Genomic DNA, 19,982 nt, shown 5'->3' on the forward strand with positions numbered 1-19,982 from the left:
CAGAAAATGACCAAGCCTGCGTTTCCATGCAAATATTAAATTAGTCATTTTGTGGCAGCTTACTTTTAGGCTACTTTTTTACGTTAACCTTGTTAAGAATCTGTAAAATGCTTCAAACTATTAATCACCGTTAATTCATCAAAAGTGAGTCAAGTTAGTGATTAATTAGACCCACATATTGTTAAAGTTTAACAGATGTTCTTCTTCACACACGAAGATAACTAGTCTGCGCATTATACTTATCACTCCGCTATTACTTCAATAGTTGTGGAGCGATTGCATGTACATTGGCGATTTCCTATTGCTAAAGCTTGGAAAAGCAAAATACTTTATTGTCGTATAATTTAGTGGAACTACGTAAATAGTGTATTAATAATGGCTGTGATTAAAATTTATTTTATTCTGCTGATCTGCACAATAGATCTACAAAGACATGAAGGCAGGAAGTTGGAAAGATCACTTTTTACTCGACAAGGTAAAATTTTACCAGTGAAATAGTTGTATAAAGACATCAATGAATTCAATCAAATTTAAAACTCTTGAAAGGATCACACGATTACTGTTCGAACAATATTCTATGTGTTGTTTACACAATATAAGCCTTGTATTTCTGTGAAATTACATCATTAGACAGTAGCAGACACAAAAGACAAAAAGTATCTTTTGAGAACAAGCAAATTATTTTTTCCCCAAAAATACAGAACCAAAATTTTTGCTTTAAAAATTGATTATTAGCCTTAAAGCTTTTCATTTTTTGTCATATTAAAATTATACAAAATTTTGAAAAAATTTGTATGAAATCAAAATGTGATAATTATTTTGCCCACGGTCTTATGACTTCCGTCTTAATAATTAGTCTTAGTTTTAGTTGTAGAATACTGAAAGGGTTTAATGTTTATTAGAATTATTATCTTTTCTTGCAGGAATTGCAATATTTTGTTTAATGATTGAGGAAATTAAAGACAGAAACATACAACTTGCTATTAATGGAAAAAAATTGAATAATTTTGGGGCAACATTGTGCCAGAAAAAAATAATTCAACTAAATCTAAAAAAACAAAAAACAAAATATAAACTACATCTTGTTATTTTAAAAGTACAGAAAAGAGTTATGGATTTCAATAGAACGCAATTCAAGATCATGAAAGAATAGTTGGTTGAAGCAACCTAAAGTAACGAGAAACGGATCGCACGAAGTGTGGCAACAAAGCAGAAAATTGCAAACAACTTGATTACAAGACCACAACAAAATGAACGGCCCTCAAGCATATCATTGCCTGCGTAACAAGTTATTATTACTTTTGCACCATTCATTCATAGCTTGTCACGCCAGTGTCGGAGCAAGGTAAGAGCATTGTTTGTGATGTTTTTGAGATCGTTGTCATCACATGAAGGGCTAAGGGGGCAGTTGGTGAGGATGTGCTTCATCGTCTGATTGTCTAGGCCGCAATCACACGTTGGGTCAGGAGTCATCTTCCATCGGAAAAGATTGCTTTTATTTCTCCCGACTCCGCAGCGGGCTCTGTTTAGGCAGCACCACTCGCTTCTCTCAAGGGTGGGAGTTTGTTGTAGACTTTCGGAAGGACTTGGGATGGCAGGATGTTGTGTCCTATCGGGCTCAGAGGTCCACATTTCTAGTCGTGCAGCTGTCGCGCTTGTGTGTTCCAATGGGCCGACTTTGATGAAGCTTTTGCGTGACTTGAGTCTTGCTGGAATAAGTTTGTGTTCATAGAGAGGGTGGCGTTGGTCGTTTATTTGTTTTACTCTTTCCTTTTTTGTAGCAACTTCTCTTCGGATATGAGGTGGAGCTATAGTTGCTAAGTTATAGAGGTCGGAGATTGGTGTTGGACGGAGTGTGCCAGTTATGATTCTACATGCTTGGTTTAATTCGGAGTCAATTACTTTGGTGTGGCTTGACCTAGCCCATACTGGAGCGCAGTATTCAGCGGTCGAATAACAGAGAGCCAGTGCTGTTTGCTTCAGTGTGTGCTCATCTGCTCCCCAGTTTGAGTTTCCCAGCTTTTGCAAAAGGTTATTGCGAGCAGATAATTTTTTCTTAAGCTTCAGTAGGTGTGTCTTATAGGATAGGGTCTTGTCCAGTGTTATGCCAAGGTATACAGGAAAGGGAGTATATTGTAAAGCAGTGTTTTCCCAATTGATGATAAGTTTTTGGCTAGCCTTATGATTGTTCAAGTGAAAGCATGTTACTTGGGTTTTGGAAGGGTTTGCATTTAGGCTCCAGTACTTGTAATATGTGGAATACTCGGAGAGTGCTCCTCTTAAGGTCTTTTCTATCACCGAGAAGTTTTTTGATTGGGTAGCTAGGCAGAGGTCGTCGGCATAAATGAAACGACGTACGTTGGGGGGTTTTGGTTGATCATTGGTGTATATGTTAAATAAGATAGGTGCAAGGACAGAGCCTTGCGGCAGGCCATTACGTTGGGTTCTTCAGCGGCTTTTTCGACCATTCATCTCAACAAAAAACCGTCTATTTGTAAGAAGTGATTGAATAGCTTGGTTGATTGTGGGGTTCTTGATGGCTTGATCCAGTTTAAGAAGCAAGGCCCTATGGTTGATGGGATCATAAGCGGCAGATAGGTCTACGAAGACGGTTCCAGTGGCGAGTTTCTGTTCGAATCCATCCTCTATATATTGAGTTAGGTTTAATACTTGACCGCAACAAGAGCGCCCTGGTCGAAAACCTGCCTGGTCATGTGTAAGTTGGTCATCTACTTGCGTTGAAATCCTATTTAGTATGAGGCGTTCGTATACTTTCATGAGGATGCATAAAAGTGATATTGGTCTATAGTTCTTTGGGGAAGAGGGATCTTTTTGGGGTTTCAAAAGAGCTACTACCTTTGCTTTTCTCCAAATCTTTGGGATTGTTGCACCGGCCAGACAATTGTTGAAGAATTTTAAGAGCCAGGATTTAGCTTTCGTACCAAAATGGAGGATCTGTTCAGTAGTGATTCCATCTAGGCCTGTTGCTTTACCACTTTTCAAGTGTTTGAAGGCTACCTGAAGGTCTGCTGGTGTGAAAAATTGATTGTTGGTTTCCTTTACTAGTAAAGTATCGTTTTTGTACCTGGTGGGTTTGTGGTATCGGTGCTTGGCTTTGGTCTTTCCATTAAGGAGCAGTTGGTGGGCGACTTGGTTTGGTGTGACTGCTGCGAGGTTATTTTGAAGTTGGTTATCAGAATTTAATTTTTTTTATGGTAGCCCATGCTTTCTTGCTATTGTGGCGAAGGTCAGTTGACTCTATCATTTTTCTCCAGCGCGTTTTTCTTTCTTTATTGAGTTTGTTGAGGACTGTTTCGCCAAGGTTCTGAGCTTCTTGGCTGAAAGGATCCTGGTTGTATTGGTTCAGGTATTCTTCATACACTTCTTTGCTTTCAGTTGTGAGACCAGGTATGTATTTTTTGCGGCTTCCTCTTGGTATGGTCTGTTTTGAGACCTTCCAAACCAGTTTTTGAAAAAAAGCGTATGATTGGGGTGTGGGGGGTATATTGTCGATTTCTGCGTCTAGTACTTGTGTAAAGTTGTCCCAGTTAGCTTTGCGGAAATTAAACCGTGGCAGTGGTTTGGAGATTCGGGGCTGAATTACTGGGTTTATGTTGATGCATATTGGGAGGTGTTGGGACTTGGGTATGGGTTCAAGGATTGTTCTTTTAAAGAAGTTGATGTATTTTGAGCTAACAAAAGCAAGGTCCGGATTATAGCCTTTCTTCCATCGGGCACTGTGGAAAGTTGGTTTGTCTTTCGGCGAGTAGAGCAATGAGAGATTATTGTTGGAGGCCCACAGTTCGACCAGTTCTCCATCTTTATTGCTGCTGCTGTATCCCCAGGCAATGTTGTGGCTGTTAAAGTCCCCTATTATGAGGCACGGTTTGCTGTTGTCGATCCAGGTGTTATTTGGCCAGGAAAAAGATTCTGTGAGGGGTTTATATATTGAGAAGATTTCCAATGAATTAGTTTTTATGTGCAAAATTTCTAAAGCACCCGTTGTTAGGTTGGCCGATCCGAGAATCGCTGACTTCTCCCTGCAGAATATGGCACTACCATGGGTTCGGTTGGGAGATTGAATGGCTAAGTACATTTCTGGGATGCTAGGAGGGATTTTGTCTCTGTGTGTTTCTTGCAAGCACAGGATGTCTGGTTGTAAGTTAGCTATAAGAACTGCTTTCGTGGCTGACAAACCTTCCATATTGAAGCTAATTATTTTCATCGTTGGGCCGAGGGTCTATCCTTTTACCACCCTAAATATGCTCTCTCCGGCAGTAACTGAAGTGTAGTGTTGAGATTAGTTTCCTGTAAAGGATTAACGGGGATCGCCACGTGAAGGCTCTCAACATGATCCCTTTCTCAACTTTTGCATTACAATCTAGAATATTTTTTTTTTTAAACGCATACCTACCTTCGGGCATAATTTGATCTCTAGATCAAAGTTCGTCAAATACAAAAAATAAATGAATTGGCTAAATCAAAACATTGATATGTAGGAAGGAGAGTTCCGCCTGCCGGTCAGCACAAGGCTGAGTAGTGAGTAGGCCTACTCATTAGAACAGCGAGCAATTGTGAGTATCCTCCACGTTAGCCATTATTATAAGCCTATATTCAGTCAACTAGCTGTGTATGTTTCTCGGCAGGAGATTGTACAGTATAAGAATCGACAGCTGTGGACAAGTGTTGCACCCATTAATACGGCACGCTGTGCAAGCATGGTGAAGTTATAGGATTTGGAGTTGCGTCTTTGTTTGTAAGATTTAAGCTCTCTAGTCTAAGTCCACCAGTGCCTGGTTGCAAAATTCGTATTGGGCTACGACGCTACGTGTACATCACCTTCGTTTCATGAAAAATATCAAAGTAAATAACTGGAGTGCTCGTTTTCAGTTGGAAATATAGGCTTACTTAAACGTGTTATAATCAAGTTACATATTGCATAAAATCATATTTTAGTCTACAGTAGTATTGTTGTAAGAATGCTTAATCTTTTTAAATGCTAAAACGTTTTTGTCCATACAGAGGTTGTCAACCTGGTGTTTGTGAATCTACAGAGGTTCACGAGAAAATTTCCAAAGGACTCTCGTGTGCCTGCCTCATACAACTCTTGGATTAAAAAAATTATAATAAACTTTGCTTTACTATCAAGTTAATCAATGTACTGTAATATCACTTTATTTTGTGGCACCTCGCTGGGGTTACGGGAAGTTTGTTATAGCCTTGTGGGTAGGCTACTAAACGGGAAAAAGGTTGAAAACCACTGGCCTACATAACCAAAAAGCATAAACTGAAGCATAAAACGACCTATTGCAAGTTAAATTATTTTTAGATGCAAATGAATGTAGTCTTTCCTGTGAAATCAACGCCCACTGCATCCATCCATCAGGGGGAAAAGAACAGTGCACTTGTGATGACGGGTTTTTTGGAAATCCATTTGACTGCCAAGGTGAAGTGTTTATCACAAATAATGATTTTTGTTAGTTTTATTTAAAACAAAATGGTACTGTAACACAACCCAAGTTGACTTAATTGTTTTAATTTCAATTTGTAGAGTTTTCTTTCCAAGCATAACCAATTACAATTTTTTTCACATAGTTTATTTTACAACGCGTAGGTAATTGTTAGTAAGCCACTTTTCTTAACGTAAGCTTCAGTTTGAAATTTCATTCCACATATCAAAATTTTGTGACTTTTGCAAGTTGTCCGTGTTAGCACACTAATGTTTGTAGACTCAAATCATACACAGTCATTTATCAGGGAAAGCAACTTTTGTCATAGACAGCAGGGCATAATGCTTTAGAAACAAACATAAATTTTTCATGTTTCATAACTTGGATGTTTATTTGTATGTTTTCACAATCGTGTCTTTCACGTTATTCCGTCGCTCTTTTGTGGTTTTAGCTGTAAACCTTTGTAGGCCACTTAAAAAGTTAAAAGTCTTTCAAACACCATTATTTGAATACAGCTCGCTTACAACAAAATGATAACTACCTTATAATTACAACATGCAGTGCTTCTTAACATACGTTAACGTTAAGTATAATCAATGTAGCAAAGTCTAAACTCAGCAAATACTATACTTACTCACTAATAGCTAAGCTAAATGATATTTCAATATTCTAAAATATACCGCAATGTATTCCACTTAAATTGCTGTTATCTAAAACAAACCATTCTTTGAAAGTTTTACGTTATGGTATAAGAGAAACATGTATATTTAAACAGGTTCTTTATGGCCAGGCCATGATGGTTAACGAGTAAAAACAAAAACATTGGAAAAAGAATTTGAAATCGTTAACTTTTTTGGAAATGTCAACAACGCTCGACTACAGTGAAAACATGACAAATATCATCGTGTTCTTACTGATTTTATATCGTACTAAGCCGGAGATTTGTATTTTGATTGCCTCGGAACATTCCGAAATCTTCGCTACCCCACTCCACAATTTTGACTCACGACTCAGCTCACGACTCAGACCTGTATACGTCTGACCTAACTCTGGTTTACCTTTTTCTGTAGAGCAACTAGTTCTCCTTTATTTTGTATTGAGGAAACATTTCAAATACGTTCTTCGATTTCACTCAGAATTCTTTTCAGCAGTGGTGACTACAGAAGTGATTCCACAGACAACAAGAGAAGTAATTGGTACAACTCAAGAAGAATCAACAACAATGCTTTCTAGCACTACTTCTGGTTTGTTTATTAGCCTGTTTTTTGTGATTTCTATATTCTATACGTGTGGGCTAAGTAATGTGAGTGGATATGTGATTCTCAAAGAATATTTTATGCAACACTTATCGAAAACACCCACTTGTGTTTTGGGAAGACAGAATGCTTGAAGATGGATAAGATGATAGATTTTCTTGCATTTTTTTTAACTTAATCTAAATTTCAAACTTCGACCAATGGCAGAAAATTCGATGATAAAACCTATGTGTTAGTACTCAAATTGTGTTAGACTACTACCGTAGGCTACTGTTAATTGCAGCAGAATTTCTCTATAAAAAGTTGTTGCATAAATATTCGAACGATTGCGGGAGCGTTGTGTTCTGGTACTAATATGACTTATTTGTTATATACTTTAAACACCATTTTTCAACTTGGCTGAAATTCAGACCTTGAATTTTTAGGTTAGAGTTAGGGTTAAACTTGAACAGGACAATTCCCAGTAAGACCCAATAACACCACCAACCAATCAGAACATGTTCAAGTGACTACCGTCCAATTGTGACCTTTCTAGCATTCAGCCAGAGAGTTGCTCCTGCTTTGAACTTTGTTTGGTAATTAAAGAATTATGGTTGGAATAAGAATCGAACACACGTCATCGAAATAACTACCACTGCCCAAACCCTCTACACCAAGCTGTGGACGACGAAACGTTGACTTAATTTACATTACATCAGAAATGTTTGCGTTTTTTTACATTTTTCCCTGCAACTTCTGATTGGTTGAAACGCTATTCCTGTAACTTTTGATTGGTTTAATCTTTCATTAGTTTTACAAAACTTTTTATGCTAAAGCGCCTACCAATTTTTAACCCTAACTACACAATTTTTTTTTATTAAAATAGTTGTAGTAACGACTCCAATAGCAAGTGAAGACACAACAGCAAAAAAGAGCAGAACAAGCGAAATTCCTAAGACAGAAACTGCAAAAGAATCTACCACATGGATATCTTCTACAACTTTGAAAGGTTCCTGGATAACCATGATTATTCATTAAACTAAACAAACATGTAGCCCACCATCATCTTTTCTGGCGACTACTCAAAATTTGCCGGTCATTGCAAGATTTAGTAACCTGGTAGCTGTATTGTGTAATTAACAAGTTACATTGACTTGATGTGATTTTTAAACAATTCTCAGTTCGCCAGTAATTTTCAAATCACCCCTTAAGCCTGTGAACTTGACAAAATCTTACAGTTCAAATTTCCATAATGTCGAGCTCCATTCTCATGGCCATGGCCACCTGGAGATGCGGCCTGATTTGTCACATTTTGCAAATTTTGATTACAGCTACTGCTAGTGCTTGACTGACATTTTTTGAGATGTTTTTACTTTTTGCGGTTTCATAATGACATAAAACTTTTTTGTTGCCTTGGGGAAGCAATAGCAAATGAGAAAAAGTAAGTTGAAAAACGCAAAATCAGACTGTTATTGAAAATTAACAGTCTGACTAAAATCTTCGAAATCAAATTTTCTTTGTTTTTCAACATGTGAAACCTATTGTGTCATCTGGGGAAAAGATTAAAGAAAGCTTAAAAATCTAAATTTTAGAAAAATTTATTTAAACGTTCACCCAAAGTTAGGAAAACCTGGAAATTTCTGCAAAATGTGACAAATCAGGCCGTATTTTTAGGTGGCCATGTCATGGCGTAAAACGATTTGCTTAGTAATTCATCGTCAGTTGTATAAATAACAAATTGAAATTCTTTTGAAGATGCAAATGAACAGACAACTCCAATGTTAAACGAAGAGCAAACGACAAAATATTCGTCATTGGAACCAACCGCCTTCACAAAACACAATGATATTGCCAATACGGAAATGTTAACGACACCTAAAAAAGGTAGGCCATTTGAATGAACGCATGTGTGTAAGCAATAAAACAAATTAAAAAATAGTTTTTAAAAAATGGTCAGTTGACTAAAGTCTGCATAAAGTAAGGCTCAATATTGTAGTTTTCACATCAGTTTCATTTTAAGCCACGGGTAAATAATTTTGAATTTATCATATTAACGTTTACAAATACAGTGTATTACTATCATGTATGATGTATTTTGTATAGCAGTAGCCTTTATGCTGCTAAATGAACCAGATTGATTTCAACCACTACACAACAAATTATGTAAACGTTATAACAGTGCAGCCTATGTAAACTCAAACTATGTTTAGGTAAAACTGTACTATGTGTTACGTCGCATTTGAATGTCTCGTTTACAAGGCACCAAATAGAATGCATGGGAGGCCTACAGCAGTAGGCTACTCGACGAAGCTATACGCACCTGGCTTTCCATCACTTGCTCTGAAATCTCAATGATTCTAAGCACATACAGTAATTGCACACAGAACGTACAGTATTTGCGACTCTAAACGTTTATCAAACATCATTTTTATCATTAAATTTTCATTATTAATTATCAAATTATCATTCATCAAACATCATTCATTTTATCAAAATCTTAAGTACAACTTTTCATAGTGTCGTTTTTTTCATTTTTATGATTTGAGTCGAGTAAGACGATTTGCTTAGTAATTCTTAAGTCATCATTAGTTATACTGTAAAAATGACAAGTTGAGTTGTGTTTGTAGTTGTAGATTTATGGACAACTCCGATATTGAGTAGAGAGCAAACGACAGAAAATGCGGAATTGGAACCAACCACCACTACAGAGCAAAATGACAATATTTTAACTACACACGGACAAGGTAAGCTATTTACATGCAGTATACATAATTTGTGCAAGCAACGAAATTAATTTAAAAGGAAATTCCTTTATAAAATATTCTCAGTTTGCTAAGATATGTGTAAGTTTGTTATTATTTCGCATCTTAGTTTTCACATTATTTTCTGTTTGACTTTATATTGTGAAGCTTTTATCCTTGAATTAACAAACAAAAATACTCAGCTTTTCCATTTCCCTTGAACACCAAATTATAAATTTTTGTATCGTAATCTACAACACATTGCTTAAGCATCGTATATAACAATGTAAAAAAAGGAAGATTACAAATCTCATGTTCATGTGTATAAATGGCTACAATATGGAGCTCTCTATTTGCGTTGGACTACAATAATTTTTAACCTAATTCCATCTAGATAATTCCATCAGCACAACTAGAAGCCATGAAGCAGAAAGTTCTACAAAATCAGCCACATCGATTTCAACTACTACTCAACAAAGTATGTGAAAGTTATAACAATGTATGCGAAGTGAAACTATGTTTAAATTACCGTTATCATATCAGCTATGCTAATCATTAAGTAGCGAAACCAAAATTGCACACTGAAGTTAGTGTTGGGTACTGTCGCCAAACATAATGAGCAGCACTCAAATAAAAAAAAATAAGAAGGTATGACATAAAACGACATTACAACAGCCTTGAGTTTAATAAACTTAAAAAAAGTTAAACATATTTAAAGCAAACAAGTTAATCAATATGACAATGAACACAAATTGCTTTAAAATTCTAAACATCAAAAACAATCGTACGCCCAGTTATCTCTGGTTCCGCGCTTGGCTCAAGATCACGCGGCGGTGGTTCGGCTCTCGGGGTGTGCGCTTTATCAACGCACACCCGAGACTTTCAAGACTGCTCTCCATTCAGCGGCACCTAATGGATGGAATAATTTCCCGGCAACAACATTTCAACAATCATTGGAAGCTTTACTTTGCCAATCTCGGTAACCGGGTTTGCGTCAAAATCTCTACAAGTACCGGTAGGCGAAACAACCAAGAATAACCTATCAAAGCTTTGTCAGTCCGAGGATCAAAAATTTCAAATCCAAAACGTCAGCTACCATCATACAACTGTGGTTTATAAAAATTAAGACACTACCAACAAAACCTAAGCGCTTGCCTCAGATGAGCATCCCGAAAACAAAGGTCACAACGAACGCAAAATACAATCATTAAAAAAGATAAGCTTTTCAAAAGTTGTATTTACTAAAGCTCTGAGCTCCAATTGCGTTTCATTTGCCTTGCTGTAGTTAAACTTTAAACACTCAGGACAAGTTTGTTTGCTATCAAATTGATTCTAAGACATTTCACTATCACAATTCCTTAATCTTCAACTAACATTGCACTAGCTGAGCTAACAGACTTGTTAAACTCATTTTGTGTTGTATTTTTGTATACGGTGTAATAGAAAATACACATTATAACCATTTCTGCAGCTGGAGATAAATGTGTCAGCTCTGTTTGCAATGTCCACGCTGAATGTATAAAGAATGAACAAGGAGAATTTACCTGCACTTGTAACAAAGGTTGGGCAGGAAATGGCACTTTTTGTGTAGGTAAGCATTAGTAACTTTGGTTTACAATTAGTAGGCAAATGGTTTGGCATTTTTTAGAGCGAAATTGTACGAAACTACATTCGCTTTTAATTTATCGGCAACACCAAAAGGATCATAAGAAAGTAATCATTTCATGACAAGGGTTTGATTACCACCCCTGTCCCCTAGGCTACTCTTTTTTTCTTCTGAAACTACCAAATAAAGCTCAAAACAAGGGTTAACTCTCTGGCTGAGAGCGGGAAGGGTCACAATTGGACGGTAGCTTCTTACAGGATAGCATGTTCTGATTGGATGGCGTTGTCATTGGGGTATAGCAGATTTTCTTCATGTTAAAGTGGCATCCGTATTCTAGGTTTTACAGGAATAGTATAGTTAGTTTTGAATCCATTGAAATTTTCATGTTGACAGCAAGCTTACGTGAGAGATAAGAAATTATTATCAAATTGAGAATTGATCCTTCTTGTGTGGGCTGAAAAGCAAAAGTTCTGGTTCAACATCGAAGTGTTTGTAGGCTATGAAAAAACGGAGAAAGTATTGTCTTATTTTTGTGTTACTGTAGCATACATTTCATAAAGTTTCATATGTTTGTTCTTTGATGTTCGGCATCACTGAAGGCCTAAACAACGAAAGATTCGCTTTAATCACCATGTTTTCTCTCAGATGTAAATGAATGCTCTTATGAGTTTTGTGACCCAAATGCTAAGTGCGAGAATAAACCAGGCAGCTATAATTGCACATGCAATGAAGGTTGGACTGGGACCGGATTGGTTTGCAGTGGTATGTAGTCTCGTTCCAATCTGCTGGATTTTATTTAAAAGAATATAGTTTTTTTGACCAAGTTTCATGCTTTTAATGTCACCTTAGAAAACACTTTAAGTAGCATAACTAATTAACAGTTTTGTTCAACTTTTATTAAACATTTTTATTCAAGCTTGTGGCTCACATCACGCACTTTTATTAATCCCTGTTCTCGTAGTATATATTATTGTCGTTAAGAGAAAATTTTAAATGGCAACTCGATATATTACTTTTCTATAGACATAAACGAATGCTTTGCTGACGTGTGCCATCCTCATGCTGCGTGTACAAATTTGCCGGGCAACTACAGTTGCACTTGTAACATCGGCTGGTCTGGGAATGGCACAGTTTGTGTTGGTAAGTGTCTGTATTATTTCAAAAACTATCATATTCTTTTCTAATGCACTTTTCAACTTAGTGCGCAGAAAATAACATTGTGAGAATGTGAATAAGCTGTCAGTCAAGGACAACAAGATTGTATACGCGGAAGAAGGTCTTATGACAGTCCTACAAAAACACAACCAACTGAAAATCACTCAGTTTGACTTTTTCAGTTAAACATTTCACTTTCGTTTGAATGAAGATACTGACAGCCTGCACGCACAGGATTATATCTTTTAGAATTTTGTGTTTCATGCATGAGATTTTACAGTTTTTTGTAAAAGGATTTGAAAAGTAATCTTAGAGACTTTATTTAGAATCTTTACGATAAAAATTATCAACTCATGACTTGGATTTGAAATTGAAAAATTCTATATTCTTACACCTCTGGCATTAAAAAAATTGACTAAAAAATAAATGCAAAATTTACTGCACAACTTTGAAAGCTTTACAAACAGTTGAGATAAAAAGACAATTCTTCCACAGAAACAGAAGTAATTACTTGTGAAGACGACCCATGTATGGACCCACAAAGCTGGTGCAAAGATGTTGACAAATCATACAAATGCTCGTGCAAACCTGGATTTTATTTGCCGAAAATTGATTCATCATCTTGTGTACAAGGTAAAGTTTTCAATTTATAAGAATCCTACAAAGTCGTCATATCCAAAGTATATTTTTTAAATAATTCTTTAAATTTTAGACTTTAAAATTTAAATGATAAAACAAATACCGTAAGTAGCTGAAGTCATGTGTCCACTTCATGCATGTAGGCTACGCAAAATAAAGGGTAGCTTTTGGACTGTCCTTATTATAAATATTCCAATTTTGTTCGAAAAAATATTCTAATTTTGAAAAAGATTGATTACTCTCTGCATGTAAGTGTAAAGTATCAATCTTCCGCATTTTTAAAGTTATGTATTTTTAAATTTTTGTAGGTTTAAAGTTCGGAGGCAAGTTATTTCTAATCAGCAATGCACGAGCAACTGGTCCTGATGCAAGTAATGTCAAAAATTTTGTAAGAGAAACATTTTATTGATACACAATGTGCAAATTTACATCTTTAAAACTTTAATCTCTTTAAACTCTTAAAACTCTTTAAAACCTATACATTTTATCTACTGTAAATTAGAGTTTGGCTTAACTCTCAGTGGAAGTAAACCCATTTAGTGTTAAGGAGGAGAATTTGTGGAGACCGGCCACCCTTTAAATAAACGAAAGATTCGGACTGGGAAGCTCACAGATTATGCATAGGCAATGCGCATGCAGTTAAAACTGAAATAAAATTATACAGAAGCTGCAAGATTAAGACTAGAAACAGATAAATAGTCTTTGATTTTTTCTTGATACACTGAGTCATTTTACAAACAAAGATTGAGTAAAATCAACAATACAGTGTTGAAGCTCAAGGATCATAATTTTTTTTTTTTTAATATTGTTGTTGATATAAATCTATCAAAGTAAACAATTAAACTTGTCATAATACTTGCGCTCAAGTTTACTCAATATCCGAATGTTTTTAGCTGAGGAGAGCATATTTAACAACACCTGGATTTGTGGGTATTGAAGCAATCGAGGAACTCAGTAACGGTATTTGGGACTATGAACTGGTTTACGAAAGGCAGTCTCCAGCTAGTGAAGTTTTGATAAGTCTATGGTTTGCAAACTCTCTTACAAGTATATATTCGGTAAGTTTCTCTGAGGGTATTTAAGTTAAATATTTTAAGAGGCAATGATTTGTCAAACTGAGGAAAGTATTTCATTTTCTAGCAAGATTTTTGTGAAAATTGTTAATAAAAAATAGTTCAGAAAACTAAAGTAATTTTTTGATTTAATGTTCAATCTAATGTAATACTAGGCTATCTCTGGTAATTGAAACATACTCCACAAAACCTTCTACTGTCATTTTAATTATACAACTTTGAAACTGCTTTTCAGTGCGATGTTTCCTCTTTTTCTTGTCTTATCAATCTGGCTGATGGAACTTCATTTGAAGTAAACCCAGAACAATCGATTGAACATGCCGGATGTAATATTGTTGCATTTTGTTGCTTTGTGTACAAAGCATTTGCGTACTAAAAAGTGTAACCTAGATCTAGCAACGGCTCTAGAAGTTAGGGCTCTAGAGCTGTTGCTAGATCTAGCTCTATCTTATCCTACGACAAAAAGTTGATTTTTGATTCAAATAGGCTAATTCAATTTTGCCTATCTGAGAACGGTATTTTTAATTATGATTTTTTTTTCTTTCAATCGAGTTTTCAATTGATGCTAATTTTTTTGTGTGCAATAACTCATCCCAGCTTTGTTTATACAGCCTCCGATGATGTAGTCTGCTCTTCATTGGTACAATATTGCGATAGAGAGACCACTTCTTGCAATAGCATTGATGGATATGCAACTTGCCAATGTTTAGAAGGATATGTAAGAATAAAAGACGCAGACAGGTTTTGTACAAGTAAGTTTTGTATGATAGCTCAATTAATTCACATTGCTTGATCTCTGTAGAATATATATCTTCATGATACCAACTTTCAATCATTATGTCGCATTGCTGCTGGGCTACATCATGTCAACTTTTGTAGTATACCATTGTCATTTATTATTCTTTTAAATAGGCTAAATGATATTCCTTAGTTTACGATTTAACATTGTGCTGATGTATAGTATCAATGTGCAGTAGTCCTACCAAATTTTTCTCACAAAAAAATGCAAGCTCAATCAAACTTAAAGCACAACAGATTAAACTATAATAGATTTTCATTACCCATCAACCTATCAATCTTTTTTTCTTTATCAATATGATATTTTGCATCAATCTCTTTTGGGCAGAAAGAATCTGTAGCTCGAATTTGGATTGCAACTCTCCCTTTGGATGGTGTGATCCGGACTACTATGATGGTGCAGGAAGATGCATCTGCATGTTTGGATTTGAAGGAAGCAATTGTTATAGTCGTAAGTTGTTATTTAGTTGATTACCCTATTAAATCTTACGCTGCATGCTGATGAGTACCAATGTTTAATCATGTTTTTGTTAAAGGCTGAAAAGCATTAATCGTTTGTTGGCTTAATAAAATTGAAGTCATTATCTTTTTTTATATGCCGCTTATACTTTCATTTCGCTCTAATCGTGTTGTTTATCAAAATAATTTGTTTCACTGAAGAAAAAGAGCATTATTCTTTTTTTGTGTTTCACTGTACAAAGACTTTTATGGATGTTGCACAAGTTTGAACACTACAGTGTAGTAGTTCTGTTAATTCACTGATTTTAAAATAATGGTGCCTATCTTCTAGTCCTAGAAATATAAAACCTAACAACCAGACGGCATTTAACACAATAACATGAAAATAAACTAAAAATTGCAAACGTTTTCGGCCATACACCTGTTCAAGTAACCAATCTTCTAATTTCGAATAATGGATTGTGTAAAAGGGTTCACAACCGAGTGATGAAAACTACAGCTCTTGATTTTTGTTATTGTTATAAACAATACACTGCTCTTTGATAGAAACGCCTACTGCTCTTTTTAGGGTTATGGCCTGATGAACGAAACTGTAACAGGAGTGGTTAACTTTACTTTAATAAAAAAACATTGTTTCAGCTTGGCTATTTGTGCTCATCATTGTCGGAGGAGTATTGCTCTTAACAACGAATATTTTTGCTTTTTTGCTTGTCTGCCGATCAAGCTCGAAAGCAACAAAAATACAGCCTAGTACAAATCAACCTGTTAGTCCATACCCAGAACAGGTAAGCAGCATTTTCTAAGGAATACGTACAATTTGTGCTGTCATTGCAATAATGCAACAATCGTTGCTGATTTTTTTACATCTGATACGCTGCTTGCTTCCGATATGAGTGCACCAAGGGATGAGATAAAGATATTTGAGTGATATTCCCAAGTTAATAAGATCGCCTCTTTTTTGGTTATTTCATAAAATCCTCTGCATCATAGATCGTTTTGCAAAATATCACAAGGTGAACTGTCACACTGCTTCAATATGTTCCTTACTTGCAGCCTAGAATTACAGTCATTACTAAAATTCAACTGCTTAAAAATTTCGTTTTTACATTCTCATTAATGAAAATTTCGAAAGAACGATATTCTGTAATGCTTTGCAATAATCGCTTTATAGCAGGCCCGTAATTGCCGGGGAGGCTCAAAGTAAAATATTGCATTTATTCTATTCAGCAATCATTTTGGCTGGAATTATCCCAATCATTCGAAATTACTGTTATCTAGCACCTTGTGACTTTATAACATATGCCGTGCCTTTGCCCGAAAAACCGCAAATTAGACTCATTGTAACTACAAATGTTATGTGCATATAGCTATTTACTTCGCAACAGCTTTTGAGCCCCCCCAAGCTAAAATGTGTAATTACGGGCCTGCTTTATAGGTATAAATTAACCACAACAACAACCAATGCTACAACATCTCTATAGTTACAGTATATCAGTTTTGATTTAATACGAGTATTATATAATTTCCAAGGAAAAACGCTGGAATTACATGAAAGGTCTCAGAGCATCGTTGCCAGAAAGTGTGTCTTCGGTACGTGCTGGTTTATATCAAGTTTTTAAAATTTTCCAACACATTTATCTGCTGTAGGCTACTTATAGTTTGAAATGATAAATTAAGCTTGATTATTTTATTTCAATTGTACTTTGAAGTTTCCTCTTTGTTCCAGAACACCAACGGTAAAGAGAATAAAGCATATACTGATTCTGAATTTGGAAGGTCGTAATTCAGTCATATGGATGGATAAATTAGGTGCAAGAACAGCAATGACAAAGTGAAAGTACATGCACAGTACAGTATATATGCATGTATAAAAGCAAATATAGTTGCCACTATTTTAAAAAAATTCTCAACTTATTCTACTTTTGGTAGAAAATTCAAAACAATTTTCTTGTTCAAATTAATTACTTACTTTTTATTTAAACAAGATTCTTCTAAAAGTGTAAAATGTTATTTTAGTCATTTTTGCATAATTTCTAAAGAGGCTAATTTCTTCATTTGCTATTTAAAATATACAGTGTTGAAAGGTTGTGCTCATGATCATGGAGCTTTAATTCAAAGTATCGCAGGTATATTTCATTTGTATCGCAATTGCTGTGTAATTATTGATGCTACTACATCCAGTCTTTGTTTTAGTTGCTACTGGATGACCTCTATAAATCTGTAGTTACGTCGCTTTACCTTGGGACGGCAGTATAATCTAAACAACAGCTGTAACTTGTAATGCATTTTTTTACTTTTCATTTACTCTGCTTGTTTGTTTACATGTGGCGTTATTGAAACAAAATAACTTGACTTGTTTTCCTTAGACAAAATAAAACAAATCAAGATTACACCTCATGTTCTTTTTGTGAGATTTTGTCCAACATTTACGAGTGTCTGCAAAACATATTGCGCCGGTTGTATGAGGATTGAACTACTGTAATATGTTACGAATCGTAGTATTTTGTTTAGAAAACAGTTTACGTTCTAGATGAGCAGATTTGTTTGCAATATAGCATTGTTATTATTTCAGAATAAAAATTGTAAGATGCAATGAATGAATTTAGTCAGTATCATGAAGCTAACATAAATGTCATACTATGTTGGTTGTTTGATAAGATTGTCGTAAAAACACAAAACGAAATATCATCAAAGCATAAAGTTTAGTCAATACTTTTAATAAGAAAGCAATAAATTGGTGGTTTGGTGGTGATGGAATTGTAGCGGTCGTCGAGTAGTTCAAAGCATCCATCGACACCTAGCTTTAAATTATTGCAGCAACATCCCGGACACATCAGTGGTGGGGATGATCCGAGAATGATGTGTTGATTTCTACAAGTATGAGTTAACCATCAGAACGCATTAACTCGAAAGGTTGCAACCGAAAAATGTCTAACTAACAGAACTTGGAGAACTGAATCAAATCATGACTCGTAACATACTGTAAATTAAACTGGCACCACAGCTGAACTGGTACCTTAACTGCAAATAAAGCGTGGTGAACTGACTGAAAGATGCCACGACTCAGTGACATATTTCTCTCGTGCCTTTTTACATACAGCTGGATAAAAAGAATTCCAAACATGCGAAAGTTTGCAAAAACAATGAGGACTTGTTCGGTTCAACGTATTTGCGTGATCAGACGTTCTCCGTTGCAAACATGCAAGCACCGCTTGAGATCAAAACTGTCAATTTCATCCTTCACATTAACACAGCTGTGCTTTACAAAGTTACTGGAGCTGTTAATTTCTGATGGAAAAGCAGATCACTTCTGTAGCCAACCTTTTCATATCCCATGATATGGAAACAACAAAATACTGAAAGGTGCACTGCAACGAAAATATATAGCTTTTGTATTCATAGAACTTTATGAGAAAAAGCGATTTGTAACAATAAAAGTTTCAAAAATCTAATAAGAGGGATATTGATTTAAAGGATTCTGATTCGTCAAAATCTTTGATGACGTAGTTGGTTGTTCAGGCAGAATTCAGAACCAATAGTTTGCATACAAATAAACTATAAACAAGTGGGCTACTTATACAAACAACAATTTTATACTTGAGTTTTACGCGTTGAGATGTTTTTTTGTATGGCTCCCGATTGTTGTAGCGGAAGAAACGTGAAAGGGGTACACTTTCATCGTTTACCTCTGAATAATCAAGACAAGCTTAAGAAATGGATCTCTGCGATGAAACTTAAAAACCCACTGGTCAACAAGCACTGCCGTGTGTGCACTGTGCAGCGACCATTTTCTGGCCGGAAGTGGCTATGCTTACGGCGCCGTAGATATAGCCATTCCATGCCTTTTTTTAATTTTTACGTCGCTTTCACTGCGCGTGCGCGCTGTTGCTGCGCATTTTTCTTCCATCTTTTCTTCAAAGCGAAAGACGAACAAATGAAAAAAAGTGCATATATAACTTCTAAATTCAACTGTTTTTGCTAAGTGAATCAGTGGCGCGTGCGATCTTTTCCTGGCTCATACTACCAAGCGCATGAGTTCAACACCACCAGGAGATGTTTTTCTTTTAAAGTAAATCTAACCCGAAGTGACTCAATCGTTAGACTGCGCATTTTTGTGGCCGTGTTTAGTTTGCTTTTATTTCTCACCATCACAACGACAAAACAGTATATAACAAACATAGCAGAGGTCTAGAAAAAGATAGAAGCGACAAAACGCGGACGTCATAGCGTGCATGATAGATACCAAAGCAGGACAATCAGTTTAAAATATGGCACGGTTGCAACACCTTAATAAATTTTTATAAATTTAGAATTTTTTTAAAGAAAAAAACTCACTAGCCCTTTTTCTCTTTTTTTAAATTTATAAAATTAAAATTTTTATCTGGCTCCTGGCAACATTCATTTTCCATCATTATTGGCATGGCATGATGGCACAATTTCCACACCTTCACCATTTCAAATTCTCCATCCGACTGCTGTCGGAGCTGGCACTGTCGGAGCTCGAATCCGAATCACAGTCATCCCTATCAAGGCGCTGTCTTTTTGGTTCAAACAAAACCATTTTCTGATTTCAGACATCTTTAAAGATTACGACTTGTGCAACGCATCCAGTGTATATTGTATGAAACTACCAACTGAGTGAACCAGTGGCGTAGCCAAGGGGGGGATTTTGGGGGTTGCAACCCCCCTTTGGCACGCGTGTGACGTCACGATATTGAGAATGATGCTTTCAGTCTAAAAAAAATGGCCTAATTTCAAACAAAATTGCATTAAAAGAGCGAGTTTTGCCAATACCAAACATTCAAACCTCTCAGCCAGGAATTAGC

At 35.8% G+C, this 19,982-nt stretch overlaps 1 protein-coding gene across 1 annotated transcript; it reads left to right on the plus strand.

The window, feature by feature from the left end:
* The first annotated feature begins 455 nt into the window (after window positions 1-455).
* On the plus strand, window positions 456-17,192 carry LOC145785231 (uncharacterized). Its single transcript, XM_082596916.1, has 19 exons — window positions 456-475; window positions 5,330-5,446; window positions 6,602-6,694; window positions 7,572-7,694; window positions 8,441-8,569; window positions 9,313-9,429; window positions 9,821-9,904; window positions 10,898-11,017; window positions 11,678-11,794; window positions 12,056-12,172; window positions 12,683-12,820; window positions 13,135-13,214; window positions 13,720-13,884; window positions 14,135-14,225; window positions 14,511-14,651; window positions 15,026-15,148; window positions 15,796-15,941; window positions 16,687-16,746; window positions 16,883-17,192. The coding sequence occupies exons 3-19, from the start codon at window positions 6,673-6,675 to the stop codon at window positions 16,937-16,939; spliced, it is 1,830 nt and encodes a 609-aa protein (XP_082453042.1). The 5' UTR covers window positions 456-475; window positions 5,330-5,446; window positions 6,602-6,672; the 3' UTR covers window positions 16,940-17,192.
* Window positions 17,193-19,982: the final 2,790 nt, after the last annotated feature.

This window comes from Aplidium turbinatum, chromosome 16, assembly GCF_918807975.1.
Source record: "Aplidium turbinatum chromosome 16, kaAplTurb1.1, whole genome shotgun sequence".
In the NCBI taxonomy this organism is placed as follows: Eukaryota; Metazoa; Chordata; class Ascidiacea; order Aplousobranchia; family Polyclinidae; genus Aplidium; species Aplidium turbinatum.